The 17,589-nt window shown below is 39.0% G+C and overlaps 1 protein-coding gene across 2 annotated transcripts in view; it reads right to left on the bottom strand.

Moving 5' to 3' along the window:
- The window catches only part of Rps6ka5 (ribosomal protein S6 kinase A5), a 164,016-nt gene that overhangs the window by 94,515 nt on the left and 51,912 nt on the right, over window positions 1-17,589 (bottom strand). For both annotated transcript variants that reach the window (XM_076921407.1, XM_076921408.1), the window contains one exon: window positions 6,291-6,509. In XM_076921407.1, coding sequence (XP_076777522.1) covers window positions 6,291-6,509 — 219 coding nt within the window. The remainder of the gene's footprint in view (window positions 1-6,290; window positions 6,510-17,589) is intronic.

Raw genomic sequence — 17,589 nt, 5'->3', positions numbered from 1 at the left:
CCTATAGTGACTAGAACTTTGAGAAAATAAATCCATGGGGGTAAGCCACCTAGCACGTGATGTTGTTAGGGCAGCCTTAGAGATCAACATAGGGACTAAGCACAGTACCTTATTTGGAAATCCCTGGTATCAGAGTACAGCGAACAATAATTAAACCAAAGTGTATAATAAATTCTTGTTTTAAATTTCTGGAAAGTTCATTTTAAAAGTCAAATAAAAAATGGCTTTCAACGTGGACAAAGAACAATTGTGCCAAGTAAATCTACATGGATAGAATGGCATGTTTTCTAGTGTACTGAAACTTACTGTGGAATAAAAATGTTGCCTTGGCCACATTCCAGTCTTGGGCTGCTATAAGAAACATGGTTTTCCTTATTTTATTTGTATTTGTTTAAGGGACACTGCCTGAGATTAAAAATAATACAGAGTAAGTGATTAAAAAAGAGAGAGAGATGATTCAGGGTTACTGGATTTAATCAAATTCCCATCTTCTTTCAAATTTAAAATACAATTTATTTTTTAAAATAAAGAATCCTAAAGCAGTTGCAATAGATAATAAAAAACAAAAGAAGGGATCCAGGCAGAAGAAGGGAAAGAGTATGATATCAGAGAGAAGGCAGGCTACAGTACAATAATACAGAATGGAGGAATCTAGACTCTTACCAGCTTTTGGTTCACACAGCTTATCAAAGCAGCATATAGACCACCGACTAAACAGGACCAGAAGAGAAATACCCATGACACAAAATAATCAAAACACTGAACGCACAGAAAAAAAAAGAATATTAATGTTGCAAGGGGAAGAGGCTAAGTCAAATATAACGGCAAGCCTATTAGAATAACCCTGACTTTTCAATTTTCAACATAAACTCTGAAAGCCAAGAAGGAGTGAATGAATGTTCTAAAACTTCTGAAAAACCATAGATACAAGCTCAGACCAGGATACCGAGCAGTTACAATCCACAAAGAAAGAAGACCTTTTTACTATAAAAACAAATGTAAGCAATTTCTGCTCACCAACCAGCTCTACAGAAAACACTAGAAAGAAAATTTCAGTTTGAAGAGGTTAGCACAACCAAGAGAACACAAGGAATAAATATTTCCAGGAGAGTAAATGGGGGTCAGGGAGGGAGGTAACACCACCACCACCACCACCACAACAACAACAACAACAACAAAAAAATCAATAAATACTGCTCATTAATAACTATATTAATTACCTCAATTTTTCCATAAAAAAAGACAGACTAACATACTGGATTAGAAAATTGGACCCATCTTTCTGCTGCATCCAATAAACACACCTTAACATCAAAGACAGATCACATCAGGATAAAAGTTTTGAAAAAATATTCTAAGCATATGGACTCAAGAAGCAAGCAGTGTAGCCATTTTAATGTCTGATAATATACACTTCAAAACAAATCAGCAGGGATAGGGACAAACACTACATACTCATTAACGGAAAAATCCACCAAGAGGATACTGCAATTCAAAATATTTATGCATCAAGCCACCAGAGTACCCAAGTTCATAAAGAAACACCACTACAGCTAAGATCACATATTGACCCTCACACAGTGATGGCAGGTGACTTCACCCCCTGTGTCTTGACAATAGACAGGTAAAGCTGAACTGAAAAACATAAGTTAAGTAGCATCATAAATTAAATGGAACCAACATTTCACCCAGATACTAAAGAATATACTTTGTTCTTAGCAACTCAAAGAACATTCTTCAAAATTGACCATATATTAGCATATAAAGCAAGTCTCAACTGATATAAAAAACCTGAAATAATACTGTGCATCCTTTCTGGCCACCATAGATTAAGACTGGATATCAACAACAGTAACAGAAGAAAGTATACAAATTCATGAAAACTGAACAACTCACTACTGAATGAAAGTTAGATCAAAACAAAAACTAAGAGGAAAATTTAAAACTTTATAGAATTGAATAAAAATGCAAACACAACATACCTAAATGAGATACAATGAGGGCAGTTTTAAGAGGCAAGCTCATAGCCCTAAGAGCCTATAGAAAAACTTAAAAGATCTCATATTAGTAACTTAATGACACACTTGAAAGCTCTAGAGCAATAAGAAGAAATAACACCCAAGAAGAGTATATGGGAAGAAATAATCAAACTCAGATCTGAAATCAATAAAATGGAAACAAAACCCAAAAACAGTACAAAGAATAAATGAAATAGAGATGGTTCTTTGAGAAAATCAACAAGATTCACAAACAAATCTAGTCAAAGTAAGCAAAAGATGGAGAGAAAAGACATAAATTAATAAAACTTGGAGATGAGAAAGAGGACAACAGTCACTGAGGAAAGGCAGAGAGCAGTAAGAACATACTTTAAAAGCCTGAACTCCACCAATCAGAAAAACTTTTTTAAAAATTAAAAAGGATGAACTCCTTGATATATATGAACAACCACAGTTGTTTAAATACATCTATAACCACTAGTAAAATAGAAGCAATGATTTAAAATTTCCCAATCAAAAACAGGCTATAGCTAGGTGGATTCAGCACAGAATTAGACCAGACCGTCAAAGAACAGTAATACTCCTCAAATTACTCTGCAAAAATAGAAACTAACGAAAAATCAAAGATAAAAAAAAAAATCATTGACAAGTACACCATAGATGCAAAAATTCTCAATAAAATACTTGCAAACCCAAATCAAGAACAAGATTATCCACCATGATCAAGCTGGTTTCATACCAGAGATGCAAGGGTGATTCAACATACATAAATTAATAAATGTAATCCACCATGCAAACAAACTGAAAGACAAAACAACACAAAAAAAGCAAAACCAAAAAAAAAAAAAATATCATCTCATTAGATGCAGAAAAGGCCTCTGACAAAACTCAACATCCCTTCTGATAAATGTACCAGATAAGAGGGTCCTATCTCAACATAACAAAGGCAATGTAAAGCAAGCCCACAGCCAACGCTATCCTAAACAGAGAAACTAAACAGAGTACTAAAGTCTCATCTTATAGCCATAAAACTACAGTAGGTGAACAAGGGGAACACAGACAGGCAAGGAAGACATCTAAGTATCTTTATTGTCAATGATATGAATGTACATGAAGGACGCTAAAGACCTTATCAGCAAACTTCTACAGTTCATAAACACTTTCAGTAAAGGAGGACAGAAAAATAACACAAAAATCACCCGCTTTCCTATACAAAAATGATAAACAGACTGAGAAAGAAATCAGAGAAACAATATCTTTCACAATAACCTCAAAAAAAAAAATCTTAGGATAACTCTAAGCAAATAAGCAAAAGACTTGTCTAGTAAAAACTTGAAGGTATTGGAGAAAGAAACGGAGACATCAAAAGATGGAAAGATCTCACATGCCTCATGAATAGGATTAATAGTGTGAAAATGGTCATCCTATCAAAAGCAATCTACAGATTCAATGCAATCTCCATCAAAATTCCAACACAATTTTCAACAAGTAGAAAACAATATTCAATTTCATATGGAAACATACACATACTTACACACACACACACACACACACACATACATATACACATGCACTCACACATATACACATACAACAAACAAACAGGATAGCTAAATTAATTCCAAATAATAAAAGAACTACATGAGGTATCACCACCCCAGATTTCAAGTTGCACTGCAGAGCTATAGTAATAAAAACAGCATACTATTGACATTAAAAACAAATACACTGATCAGTGGAATTATACTATAGACCTAGATGTAATTCCAGACATTTGGATTTTTTTTTTTTAAACAAAGAAACCAAAAATACACACTGGAAAAAGACAGCATCATCAATAAATGGTGCTGGTCAAGCTGGATATCTGTATGCAGAAGACTACAAATAAATCCATACTTATCATCCTGCACAAAACTCAACTTCAAAGGGATCAAGGGCATCAACAGAAAACTAGATACTCTGAATCTAATAAAAGGGAAAGTGGGGAATAGGCTTGAAGTCACTGACCCAGGAGAAGACCTTCTGAGCAGGACGCCAATGACACAGGCATTGAGACCAACAATTAATAAATGAGACCTCATGATGCTAAAAAGCTTCTGTACGGCAAAGAACACTATCATTCCAGATGAGCAGCAGGCTACAAAGTGGAAAAAATATTTAACAACTACACATCTGACAGAGGTTTAGTATCAAGAACTAAAAAAGAAAAAAATCAATTGAAAAATGGGGTACAGAATTGAACAGAGTTCTCAAAAGATGAAAACACAAATGTCTGAGAAACATAAACATTTAAAAAATGGTCAACATCCTCAGGAATCAGGGAACTAAAACTAAAACTCTGCAATTCCTTCTTACCCTAATCAGAATGGCTACAATCAGTTTTAAAAAGATAGCAACGCTGGTGCAGACGCAGGGAAAGGGGAATACTTACTCATTGCTTGCCGGGAAGTGCAAATTGGTGCAGCCACTATAGAAATCAATGTGGAGGCATCTTAGGAAGGTGAGAATAGATCCACCTTAAGATCAGGCTAACCCACTCTTGAGCACATCCCCAGAGGACTCTACATCTTACTATAGAGATATCTGCTTATCCACGTTCACTCCCGTTCTACTCATAATGGCAGACATTGGAAACAGCCTAGATGTCCATCAACAGATGAAAAGAAAAAATGTGGTACAGTCACACAATGGAGTATTATTCAGTTATTAAGAAAATGAAATTATGAAATTTGAAGATAAATGGATAAAGCTAGATATAATCAACCTGAGTGAGGTAATACGACTCAAAGACAACCTTTTGAGCTTGTGATGTGTGCTACAATCCGAATAACCACAGAGGTTAGGAACCTAGAAAGGAACTTGGGGGTGGGGATGAGGTAAGGTGGGGACCTCCCAAGGTGGGGAAATAGAATAGTGTTAGCAGAGAGATAAAAGGGAAAATAGAATAGGAGAATTAAATGGGGAAGGAGATGGGAGGGAAAGATGCAGGAGGGTCTACAGGGAAAAACAATTAACCCTAAAGGCCTTTAAAAAAACCAAATGGATAGAGAAAATATGATCAAAATATAGTGTATGAAAAAAATGTAGTAAAACAAATAAAAATAGTCACTTAATACAGCAGATATACACAGGAGGCAGAACGCAGGGCCAGCTGACACTGGAACAATGGGAAAAAGATGAGGTTGCTAGGCACTCCTGCAGGACATGAGAGATTGTATCTCATATAAGATTTAGAATTCTTAGTTGATGACAAACACTGCACAGTTAGCCTAATGTGTAGGAAAAATCCAAATTTTAGATAATAAGTGCATATAATAAAATTGCCACATGCATATTTAAAAACTCTTATTACTAATCAACAAATGGAGACAGCTTTGTTTCACCAAAAGAGAACAGACTTTACACTGAGTCAGACCTGAGTCCCAATTTTAATTTTCAAGCTTATACAAAATATGCAAGTTCAGTACACGCAGTTTCCAGTACCTCAACACACTGAAGAAGGGATTGTGCAGGACCAAGGGATCTTGCTGTGAGGGTCAGATATGGTGAAGATTATGGATAATTCCTAGCATTAACGAGAGTACACTCTTGACACTTAAATAGACACTGCTTCCAGAGCAACACATGAAATTCTAGCTTATCTAATTCTCACACCAATTCCGGGAGGAAGTTATGCTACATATTTGCAGACGGTAACATGGAGTCCTTAACTATGTCAGAGTGCAACACTCAGAGTGTTGTCACTTACTTCTAGTAGGACTAGAAAATAGTACCGTTTTTCTATGGCAATATATACTGGGGCTTTCCCAAAGATCATAAACAACAGGCCAAGTAGGAAAAGAAAGGATTCAGAAAATACCTATGGGAAATGAGAGGGTTTAGGAATTAGCAGGGTACTCCCTTTATGTACAGGCTTCCCACCAGGACATAAAAAGTGTCCCTGGAAATAAAATTCTTTTGTTTTGTGTTTTCCCACTATAAGCTTCCGTAACTGTCCCCTGTCAACCTAGTCCTGTGCACTCTTGGGAACTAAGTACAAATCAGGGCCCACATGGCCGTCAAGTTCCTTACACTGGTTGAATGCACACTGAATAATCACGGAGTGTGGAATAGGGGTGTACAAAGTTCTTCATGCTGGGCTAGGGTACAGTCTCACTTCCAGAGCAAGATACTAAAGGAAACACCACCACAAAGAGAATGAGAGGCAAAACAATTTCATTAAGTCCAAATAATGCTGCCTCAAGACCTAAAAAAAAATGTTCTATTGAAAGTATGACAACAATGGACACTTACCTAAGATGAGATGAAGCTTGGTCTCTGTCTGGAAAGCATAGTGCAATGTCACCAAAAATGGCGACTGTCTAATGTGCTCCAGAACCTGTCGTTCTGTCCTTGTATGCTCCGTGGTTTTAGCCTTCTGAACTATTGTTGCCTTTTTTAAAACTTTCATGGCATACAGCTTTCCAGCATCATGGCCGCTTATTTTACGAACTAGAAATACTTTCCCATAAGCTGAAAAAGAAAAAAAAAATTCCCATAAGCTGAAAGAAAGGAAAAAAATTAAAATGTTACATTGGCAGAATAGTATTTTATGGAAATAAAACTAATGCCCCCAGCCAACACACACAAACACTCATTCAAGGGAAAAGCATGCTTGGTGCTATTTCAAATAGTTCTTTGATAATTTCTTTAGCCTTTTACCAAACCTATTTCTAGCTCTAGCCCTCAGTATTTACATATCTAGCCACGGCTGATGAAGTTCTGCTTTCACTCCAAATGTTATTCTCTCTTCAATATTTTTAGGTCTGAGAAACTGTTATTTTATTAGTCAGCTAAGCAGCCCAGCTCCAGAACAAGTAGACCATTTTAGACATCAGATAAAACACTGAGGTGTATAGGTATATGTCTGCCACTGGATCTCTCTCTCTCTCTCTCTCTCTCTCTCTCTCTCTCTCTCTCTCTCTCTCTCTCTTTCTCTCTCTCTCCCCCCGTTTTGTTCTTTTCCTGAAAGGGTTTCAGTATGTTCCCCAGCCTGACCTTGACATTATGTCCTTCCACCTAATCCTCCTAATGTCTGAGATTCCAGGTGAATCATTATTTCCAGTCTCTAGGAGTTTTCTTTCTTTCCTTTTCCATATTCATGTGTGGTATGCATGTATGCATATTTGCATGTATGTGAACATACTTGTTCGCATGTATAGGGAGGTTAAAAGTTGATGTTAGGAACCATCGTTGGTTGTTCTTCCACCTTATTCATTGAGACAGACTCAATCAAACCTAGAGCTCACCCATATGGCTAGTTTTGTTAACCAGCTTGCTCTGGGAAGCCTCTGTCTACCTCCCAATCTTGCTGGAATTACAGGCATGTCACAAAGCCAATCAATCATTTTTGTGGGTTCTAGAGCTTCAAACTCTGGCCCTCACATTTGCATGGTAAGCACTTTAACCACTGGGCAATCTCCCAGTCCTCCAAGACAGTTCTTAATATGAATCTAATAATTCAGATAAACAAAGTACTTCAAGTATTCCTCTCTATCTATTCTTTTACAACCAAAGCAATATAAAGATATTATATAAAACAAAAGAGGGCTTTACTTAACAAATATTAAAATAACCAGAACTGAAGGCAATACAGACAGAAACCCCTTTAAATCTCTAGACAGAAATGATTTATGGTTTCCTGGGTCAATCTCATCATGTGTTTCGTAAATAAAGACTGTGGGAGGCCCAATCCTGTATATGGTACTGCTCCTCCAGGTTGAAGAATCAGCCCTGTGAGTAGAGTAGCTTCCCTGAATGTATTTCCTCAAAGAAGATAAGAAGGGGGAAGAAGAAGAAGCAGGAAAGGAGATGAAGGAAGAGAGAGGAGGAAAGGATGAGGAAGGCTTTGAATTCAAATGTATCTTGGAATGCTTATGCTCAATTCCATTTCAGGAGTTAAATGCTTTATTGAGACCACTTTGAGTTGGACCCAGTTTTGATCCAGATCACTGCTACTATAACCCTGCTAACAACTCCCTGAATTTAGCACATAATTCTATTATCGTCTACCTACTAGAGTAAGAAGCTTTATGGGAAAGGCTCTCCACTCTGATTCAGTTAAGAACTAGACACTTGATATGCCATGGATTAATGCTAAACTAGACAATCATGAGGGAAAGATTCCAATTCTGGAGAGGGAATAGCCCATGCCAGGCCCTCAGCTAAACACACCTTTCTATATACTGACTCACTTGGTCCTCACCACAGGAAGTAAGGTGGTACTCTCAGGTATCCTATTTCAGAGATAAGGAAATAAGTTTATAGTAATTAATGAAACTGGCCAAAAGACTTGATCTAGAGGAAAGGTAAACAAATGAACAAGTGTGTGGAGAAGAGCTAGTCCCATTCCAGTGTATGGCCTAGGTTGGCAAGAGTCCTCTATCCCCAGGGTATGGCTCACAGCCAGAGAAAAGGGCTCCATCCTATGGCTTCCCCCTTGCTCCTTACCTCTCTTTCTCCCTCTCAGAAGTTCCCAGGATAATTATGGTGCCAGTTACAAGAGAAAAAAAATAAATTAATTAAAGCAGCAGCAGCCAACACCGCCCTGATTCAAATGCAAGTATAGTGACTTCCAGAATCATTCTATCAGTAATGAATAAAAAAATCAAATTCTTCCTAAATGCTAAGAACCTGATTTTCTAAATTATAACAAAACCAGTGCTACAAAACGTTTAGCATATTCTGAAGAAAAGTTTGTGTTTTACTTAAGTATGTGTGATAATTATAGGTTGAGATCTCAGAAAAGGCTGAAGTCAATCAGAAAAGAAAATTACAACTTTCAAGACCTAACAAATCAACCTAAAGAATGAAGCTAGAACAGCATAGTTTGTACAGCAGCAATGAAACCAAGATAGAAGTCACTCTAATGAGATATACTTTGTCTTCCAACAGAAGAAGGTGCTATATAATCTGGGGAGGAAGTAAAGTCCTATTCAGGCAATCTTGGTGCTTCCATGTACCTTACATTCATACACAGGCCCTACCACCAACTTATATTCTCCCAGATGTCAATCTCTAGAATGTTACAGTGCTAGAAATTATGTAATCTATCTAGCATCTGAAAAGTAAGAATCCTTTCTGTGTCACTGAAACACCTTCCTAGCACACCATATTTGTCTACAACAAAACAGAAGAATGTGGATCCTATGGGAGATGCAGGCTATAAGCACCCAAAACCGAGTACTAGTCAGAGACTTTAGCCACATTAACCCTTTCAGTTCTTAGACCATCTTCCTAAGAGGTACTGATGAGCATCTCAACTTACAGAAGAGGAACCTCAAGTACAGATCAATTGCCCGGGCGTTCATGATTACACTTGTCCATTCAGCCCAACTTCTTGGTGTGCACTCTTAGATTCCCTTAAAATGAGTGATCTCAACTGTAAATAATAAGATCTCAACATAAAACTGGATACACTCATCTAGTAGAAGAGAAAGTAGGGAACTGCCTTGAACATATGGCATAGGAAACAAATTCCTAAACAGAAACACCAATAGCTCAGGTACTAAGATCAACACTTAATAAATGAGACCTCATGAAACTGAAAAGCTTCTGTAAGGCAAAGGATACCATCAATAGGACAAAACAGAGCCTATAGAATGGGAAAAGATCTTCACCAAACATACATCTAACAGAGAGCTAGTATCTAATATATACAAAAAAGAAACTCAAGAAATTAGCTACCAACAAACCAAATAACCGTATTTAAAAATGGGGTACAGAACAGAGAATTCTCAACAGAGGAATCTCTCTAATGGCCAAGAAGCACTTAAAGAAATATTCAATGTCCTTAGTCATCAGGGAAATGTAAATCAAAATAACTCTGAGATTCCATCCTATATCTATCAGAATGGCCAAGATCAAAACCTCAAGTGTAATGGTTTGTATATGCTTGGCCCAGGGAGTGGCACTATTAGAGGGTATGGCCTTTTTGGAGTGGGTGTGGCCTTGTTGGAGTAGGTGTGGCCTTGTTGGAGTAGGTGCAGCCTTGTTGGAGTAGATGTGTCACTGTGAGCATGGGCTTTAAGACCCTAATCCTAGCTGCCTGGAAGCCAGTATTCTGCTAACATCCTTCAGATGATGTAGAACTTTCATCTCTTCCTGCACCATGCCTGCCTAGATGCTGCCATGTTCCTGCCTTAATGATAATGGACTGAACCTCTGAACCTGTAAGTCAGCCCCAATTAAATGTTGTCCGTTTAAGAGTTGCCTTGCTCATGGTGTCTATTCACAGCAATTAACACCCTAATTAAGACATCAAATGACAGCACAAGTTGGTGAAGATGTGGAGCAAGGGGGACACTCCTTCATTGCTATTCAGAGTACAACCACTTTGGAAATCAATTTGGTGGTTTCTCAGAAAACTAGGAAAAGTTCTACCTCAGGACACAGCTAGACTGCTCTTGGGCATATAACCAAAAGATGTTCCACTATACCACACAGGGACACTTGATCGACAATGTTCATAGCTGCTTTATTCATAATAGCCAAAACTGAAAACAACCTAGATGTCCCTCAACTGAAGAATGGATAAAGAAAATGTGATACATCTACACAATGCAATACTATTCAGCTATTAAAAACAAAGATATCCTGAAATTTTCAGGCAAATGGATGTAACTAGAAAATGTCATCCTGAATAACATAGACCCAGACAGGTACACATGTACTCACTAGATATTAGCTGTAAAGTAAAAGATAACCATGCTATAATCTACAGACCCAAAGAAGTTCAATAACAAGGAAAGCCCAAGGGAGAATATTTGAATCTCACTCAGAAGGGGAAATATAATAGACACTGGAGGTGGATGGAGAGGGAGAACTGGGCAGGATAGGGGTGGGGTAAAAAGGAGGGGTGGGGATCAGGTATGGGGGCTAGGGGTTACAGAGGAAGGCTGGGAAAGAGAATGAAAATCATGGGGGGACATCCCTGGGGCAAGCTAGAGATCTGGGACAGGGGAGGCTCCAGGGAGTCTCTGGGTTCAGGGCTATTGTTCAGACAGCCTCTGGCTTATGTCCTTCCTTCAGTCAGCTCAACCTGGGCATGCTACTCTCACTGGGATTTCAAGGTGACAACCACGCTGAGACCCGTTTCCTGTCACTCAATTTTTCAAATGTTCTTTAAAACTATACATTGTACAAACCTCTTATTATTCAAGCTCATGTCAATCTGCGGCTTTTTTAAACAGCAGAATTTCTAAGTGACTCGCACTTAGAATCCCCAAGACTGGCATTCTCTCTAAGTGCACAGCATAATCAACACCTATGCCTACTCTACTCCCCGCTTCCCACCTGTCACAGACACTTGCTGCCCTACAGGGTGACGCTTTTTGTATATGCTGTTCTGTAGTTGCACTATCATTAAATATTACATAAACCACAGAAAGTGAATATAAAAAAAATAGGCTGATTGTTCTGAACAGATAGTTAAAAGTAAGACACTTTAAAAGGGAACTTCTAAAATGTTAGTTGCAGGTGAAACAACTGAAAGGCCAGGACAAAACTAAATCCAAGATGCCTCTGTAGTCGGATTACTTCAAATACATCTAAGCTCTCATTATACTTGAAAGAACCTAAAGCTGTTACTTTTAGATGAATCAGTACAAGCATGATTTTTTTAGCAAATTAAACCATTATGAGCCAGTTCTCAAAATCATATGCCTACAGCTAAACATTGGCAACAAATGTGTATGGGTAAATTTTTAAGTGAAGTGTTCCAAGAAATGCATAGAACTATCCTTCCAGCCTTTTTTACTAACCACAAGTCTCAATCGTGTCAAACAAGAGCCTGTCTACTAACTAAAGGATCACACTATTGCTGAAATGCAATCCTCTCCTCGCTCTGGATTATTACAATCTTTTAAACAGGGCCAAGCAAATCAATCTTTCAGGTTATGTTTCCCAGCTTGCCTCATCCATAACCTGATAAACACATCTTTTGTGCTGTTGTCTAACTTTTAAAAATACCCTTTGCATTCAAACACTCCATTCCTGGAGTGTTTTTGATATTGACAGCACCTTTAGCATGCCCCCTAAGTTTTGAGTTAGCTATAGCTAGCTCATGCCCCGCCATCCTCCCCACCCTGATACTGCCTTACTTCTGTGGACGTTGGTTCAGTCCTTTTCTGACTTTCCAGACAAGCACACCTCTTCTTATTTTACACTCTCATAACCCAAGGCATTCCTTTCATTAAAATGATCACAGGTATATTTTTACATTTAATTCTATTATTACTTCATTGACTTCCTATTACTTGATGAAATAACAAAATCCCAGATGAGATATGACTTTATTTACTTTCTCATTAGCAAATAGCTCTGGAACTCACACATCATAGAAATGTAATGCTAAGTTCATGAAAAAAAAATGAACACCAGAGAAAGAGCTGTCCAGAGTGTTATCAAAGTGTCTGTTAATGACTGACTTAAAGTTAAAACTGGGTCTTTAATAGAAGAATCTTGTGATTTAGATCTGTAGCACAGAGCAGCAATAGCTGGCCAACTCACTTTCTTTTAAGAAGGACAATGGACTGTCATGAAGTAATCTTTTAATTCTGATGTTAAATCTGAGTTCCTACAACATTCTATGATGAAAGTGAGTCCAGGAAACTTCGCTGCTATGATTGTAGAACCAGAAAATATCATAACATAATGACATCGAATGCAGCCCCTGCTTATAATCTGCCACAAGTGTGTAATCACAATGCCTGGCCACACAACCTTCTCACAGGATATTCAACTTGGAAAAAGAGATGCTTTTCCACAAATGACAGGGCCTGGCACAAGCTCCATCTCTAAGACTCATCCACCTGCCCATGCCCACCTGCTTTCCTGCTGTCTTGTTGCTCCTAGGCTACTGTGATAAAATACCCTGCACCGAAGTGGGAGAAAAGGGTTCATTCTGGCTCACATGTCAAAGCAGTCCATTATGGTGGGGAAGTGAAGGCAGCAGGAGCTTGAAGCAGCTGGCCACCCTGCACTCTTACCCATCTCTCAGCTGAGTATAGATTATCAAGTAGAAAATTAGTGCTGACCATCACACCTGCTTAATCTCGGCCCTTCAACATAGCAGAACTGAAGCCAAAAAAGAAATACATTCCTTGAACTGAAATTTTCAGATGTCACCTTTAAAAATTAGGATCCTTACTGGAAAGCTTCATCCCTCCTGTATGTACACAGCAAATAACAGGGCAGTGACACCTTAGCATGGCTGTAAAATCACTGTCGCTGGAAAGGATGTTTACAGAAGTGGTTTCGCAGCAGCATTACTGCAGTACAATTTGTACAAAGAAGCAAGGTCCAGCCTCCCCAAAAAAGTCAACAAAATTTTGTACTTTTAAAGACTCATGGGGAAAATCCAGTAAGACCTTAAATCTGCAACCCTTTACTTTCCCTCCTAGAAAAAATGTCCGCAATCTATTCTGCAGCACTACAGCTGAGTTCTATCAAGAAAAGCTTTGGAACTAGAAACCCACTGAGATGCCTCAGTAAGAAGGGTGTTTATCACCAACCCTGGGGACTGGAGCTCAATCCTTGGGGCCCACAAGATAGAAGGAGAGTTGTCTCTGGCTTAGACAGTGGGTGTCAGGGCATGCGTTCACCTACCCACCCACCACCACACACAAATAAATATAACAAAAAAAATGTAAAGACTTTAGTTATTTGAGGTTTAACCTGTCACTTCAGCCCTTTTCTTATTTTTATTATCCATGGGGGCAGAGCGTGCGTGCGTGCGTGTGCGTAGGTCAGAGGGTGATTTGCAGCTTCAGGTCTCTGCTTCCACCACGTGGTTCCTGAAGCCTGAATTTGGGCTTGCCACAACTTATATTATCCACTAGTCACCTCTCCAGCCCTCCCAGTCACTTTATTATAATAATTATTTTTAATTTTATGTGTATGGGTGTTTTGCCTACAATTATGTCCGTGTATCATGTATGTGCCTGATACCCGTGGAGGCCAGAAGAGGGCATCAGATTCCTTAGAAATGAAATTACAGATGGTTGTGAGCCATCGTGTGAGTGCTAAGAATTAAACCTAGGTCCTGAAAAAGCAGCCAGTGCTGTTAACTGTTGAACTATCTCTCCAGCCCCTTTGACAATTAAAAAAAAAAAAGAAAGAAAAACTATATGTAATGTTTCCAAGAGCCTCTTTCTTTTGCCAAAGATGGCATTCTCGTTATTTAATGTTTATGATATAGAAGCCATTTGGTAACTTCAGTTCTTGTTAAAAGTCTATGCAATAGTGTTTGTATACACATTGGCTGTGTATTGGTAGTGGATGATTGTATCAATGTCGGAGGTCTTCAAAGCACTGAGAAATGAATGTAAGATAAGCATACTAAAAGCAATTCATCAAACATCCATTTCCTCTTCTTCTACATATATGTGCATATGTATCTGAATGTAAATAAATCTGAGCCCAAGGGAGGAAGGAGGGAGGGAGAAGCAGTGCAGAAATGAAGAACAGAGTCTGGTGTCAGACTACATTGACTTGAAGCCTAAATTTGTAGTTTACTAAATGTGATGTTAGAAAAATATTTAACGTATCAGTCTCTCAGCTTTCACTTGTGTTAGAAATAACTCCCATATTATGTAGTCTAGGAATTAAGTAAGTTATGTAGAAGAGGACCTGGCAGATTAAAAACTAGTGTTAATTATTAGTGAAAAAACTATGTGTATCTTTGTGCTTATATATAAGGCCAAAATAATACCAAGTTTCAACACAAGAATGTACCTGCTTCTTGCTATACCGGTTACACCAAAAAAAACCTTGAAAGTTCCCCCAAGTCCCCAAACAACACAGGGTATTGCCACTACCTGTTGGGTGTCCATCATAACTAGATGCTAAGACCCTCTGCTGAAGATACCAAATGTTTTAGCCATAGGACAGAAAGAAATCAAGCTGGAACTATGCTGAAGTATCTTGCCTGCTGTCCAGCCCTGTTGGTGTCAGAAAGTGCTATGCTGGCTGCTGGCAGTGGAGGTTATCATCAACAGTATAATTCAGCTGTGGACCTTGCATGCTAACACTAATTACCTACCAAGAAAGAACAGCACAAGTCAGTTACAGGGATATCCAAACACTTTCTGACTAGATTTGAGGCCTACTACACACATCTGGAATTACAAATGTGGTCAAAATCCCCACAACTGGAGAGGTCACAGGCCCTAGTATCGAAGCTCCTCTTATTTACTGCTTTGCTAAACGGACATAAAAGTGACTTCTAAATATTTATGTTTATAATCAAGTTTGGTGCTATTTTTAGCATTGGTCAGAGAAGTTTGGTTTTTTATTTTTATGGTGCATGGTAAATACTGTAGGGACCATTAATTTGGTCAATGTGCTGAAAATAAGTGACTGCTGAATGCTCAGCTATAAATAAATATTGATATTACCCCCTCTAAACCTCAGGACATCATGGAAGAGGGAATAGAAAGAACAGAAGAGCCAGAAGAGTACTGTGGAATGCCGACTTCCCCGGTATCACATGGTCTTCACACTCTTGGATTCACGGCAGATGTGATTATCTGAACAAGACTGGTACAAGACTGGACCCATCAACATCTTGCCATAAAGAAAGGGAGGAGCTCATGAGGGGCCCCACATTCCCTCCCTGAGGATCTAAAGCCAGCTAATGATTACTAGTGGAAGCTGACACGTTTTCTTCAACTAGTGAAGCCACAAATAAGGTGCTATTTTTTGTACTTGGTCCCCAAAAAATTGAAAATTCAAGGAGTCTTTGTCCAACTGGAAAAGAGAGAGAGAGAGAGGGAGGAGATGGAGAGAGAGAGAGAGAGAGAGAGAGAGAGAGAGAGAAAGAGAGAGAGAGAAATTGGAAAAAAGAAACCAACATGTTTTACTTTGAGTTTTAATAAGATCCTTTGGGAATCGATTCCGTGGATAAGTTTTTCCAAGTTTAGGCTAGAAAAAATTATCTATGTATTTGATTCCCAAAGGACCTTATTAAAAGAAAAGCTTCCAATGAAAAGCAAGAAATCAAAAATGGTATATTCATATACAACAGTCACATATTCTTAATAATCAAGATATCTTAACTGCTTTAGGTGATGAGCACTTGCAAAGGATGCAGACGTGAGCTATGAGCCCCTGTCTCCTAGCTTGGTGCAGCAGCGGCCTTGATTTCTAATAAGACACCCCGTTTTCTATCTATATGCCCCATTTTCTATATCTATCTCACGTCTATCCTAGCAGCCTTCAGCCAGCAAATAACATGGGCATTGAAAGCCTGCTTCCCTCTTGCTGTCCCAAGAGGCTCTGCCAGTACCTGACTAATACAGATGCGATACACAGAGCCAACCATTGGATTGAGCCCAGGGACCCCAATGGAAGAGCTAGGGGAAGAACTGAAGGAGCTGAAGGGGACTGCAACCCTATAGGAAGAACAATATCAACTAACTGAATCTCCCAGAGCTCTCAAGGACTAAACCACCAACCAAAGAGCATACAGAGAGGGAGCCAGGACTCCAGATACATATGTAGTAGAGGATGGCTTTATCTGACATCAATGAGAGAGGAGGGAGGCTTGATGTCCCAGCGTAGGGGATGCTAGAGGGGTGAGGGGGGAATGGGTGAGTCAGTGGAGGAGCACCCTCATAGAGGCAAAGAGGAAGGGGAAAGGGAGGATGGAATGGGGGATTTGTGGAGGGGTAATTGGGAAGGGGGATTGTTGTAGTAATTATTTAAAAAGCGTCCATTGGTCAAGCCGACTGTCTAAGCTGCAGCAGCTCTGCTGAGCTCAGCTGCCATGTTGTGTAGCCAGAGGCCATGTGCGCTCCACAGCTAGAAACGGCCAGCTAGAGACACCAGCCTTGCCACCCACAAGACGCCAGCGTGGGAGATGGCTCTGCCAATCTTCCATGCTGTCTCTGCAAGGCTGGGCAGTGCCTGGACCATCCCTCCAACCACATGGGCTCAGTACAGATGAGACTCTAATGCTTAGATTATCCAAAGGCGTATATATTTAGTAATGATCAATAACAAGATGTCCATACAATTAGAGGTATAACCCAATACCCAACCTAGATATACCAACTACCTTTGACTGCTACAGACAAGCAAACATCAGCCTCCATGTCCACTTCTCTCCTTCTCTGTCTCCCCTAGCTCCTCCTCTTCCTTCTCCTCTTCCTCTCCTTTCTCCCCCTCTTCCTCCCTTTACTCCTCCCACCTTAGCTCCTCCTACAGGGGATATCATTTAAAATGTAAACAAATAAAATGATTATTAATAATAAAGAAAGCCTGCTTCCTCTTTCCTATCCAGAGCTACCCATGAGTTCAAGTTAAATCTAGACTCTGTTAAGACACAAGCTTGCTTAGGTCATCTCCGCCTACCACTGTTCTCTCACTCCTGCTCTCCTGAAGCACTCTGAGAGTATATCCTATATACTCAAACCCCACCCTGGGCTCGCTCTAGCTATGGTGATTTCATATGGCATCAATAACAAAAATTGTTATTTATACTATAAAGACAAAGTATTTTAATACTTTTCATATGGTACAAAACATCATAAACAACCTCTAGGAATTACAT

This window comes from Arvicanthis niloticus, chromosome 23 (genome assembly GCF_011762505.2).
Source record: "Arvicanthis niloticus isolate mArvNil1 chromosome 23, mArvNil1.pat.X, whole genome shotgun sequence".
NCBI classification, from domain to species: Eukaryota; Metazoa; Chordata; class Mammalia; order Rodentia; family Muridae; genus Arvicanthis; species Arvicanthis niloticus.
This window is presented reverse-complemented; position numbering and strand designations above follow the sequence as displayed.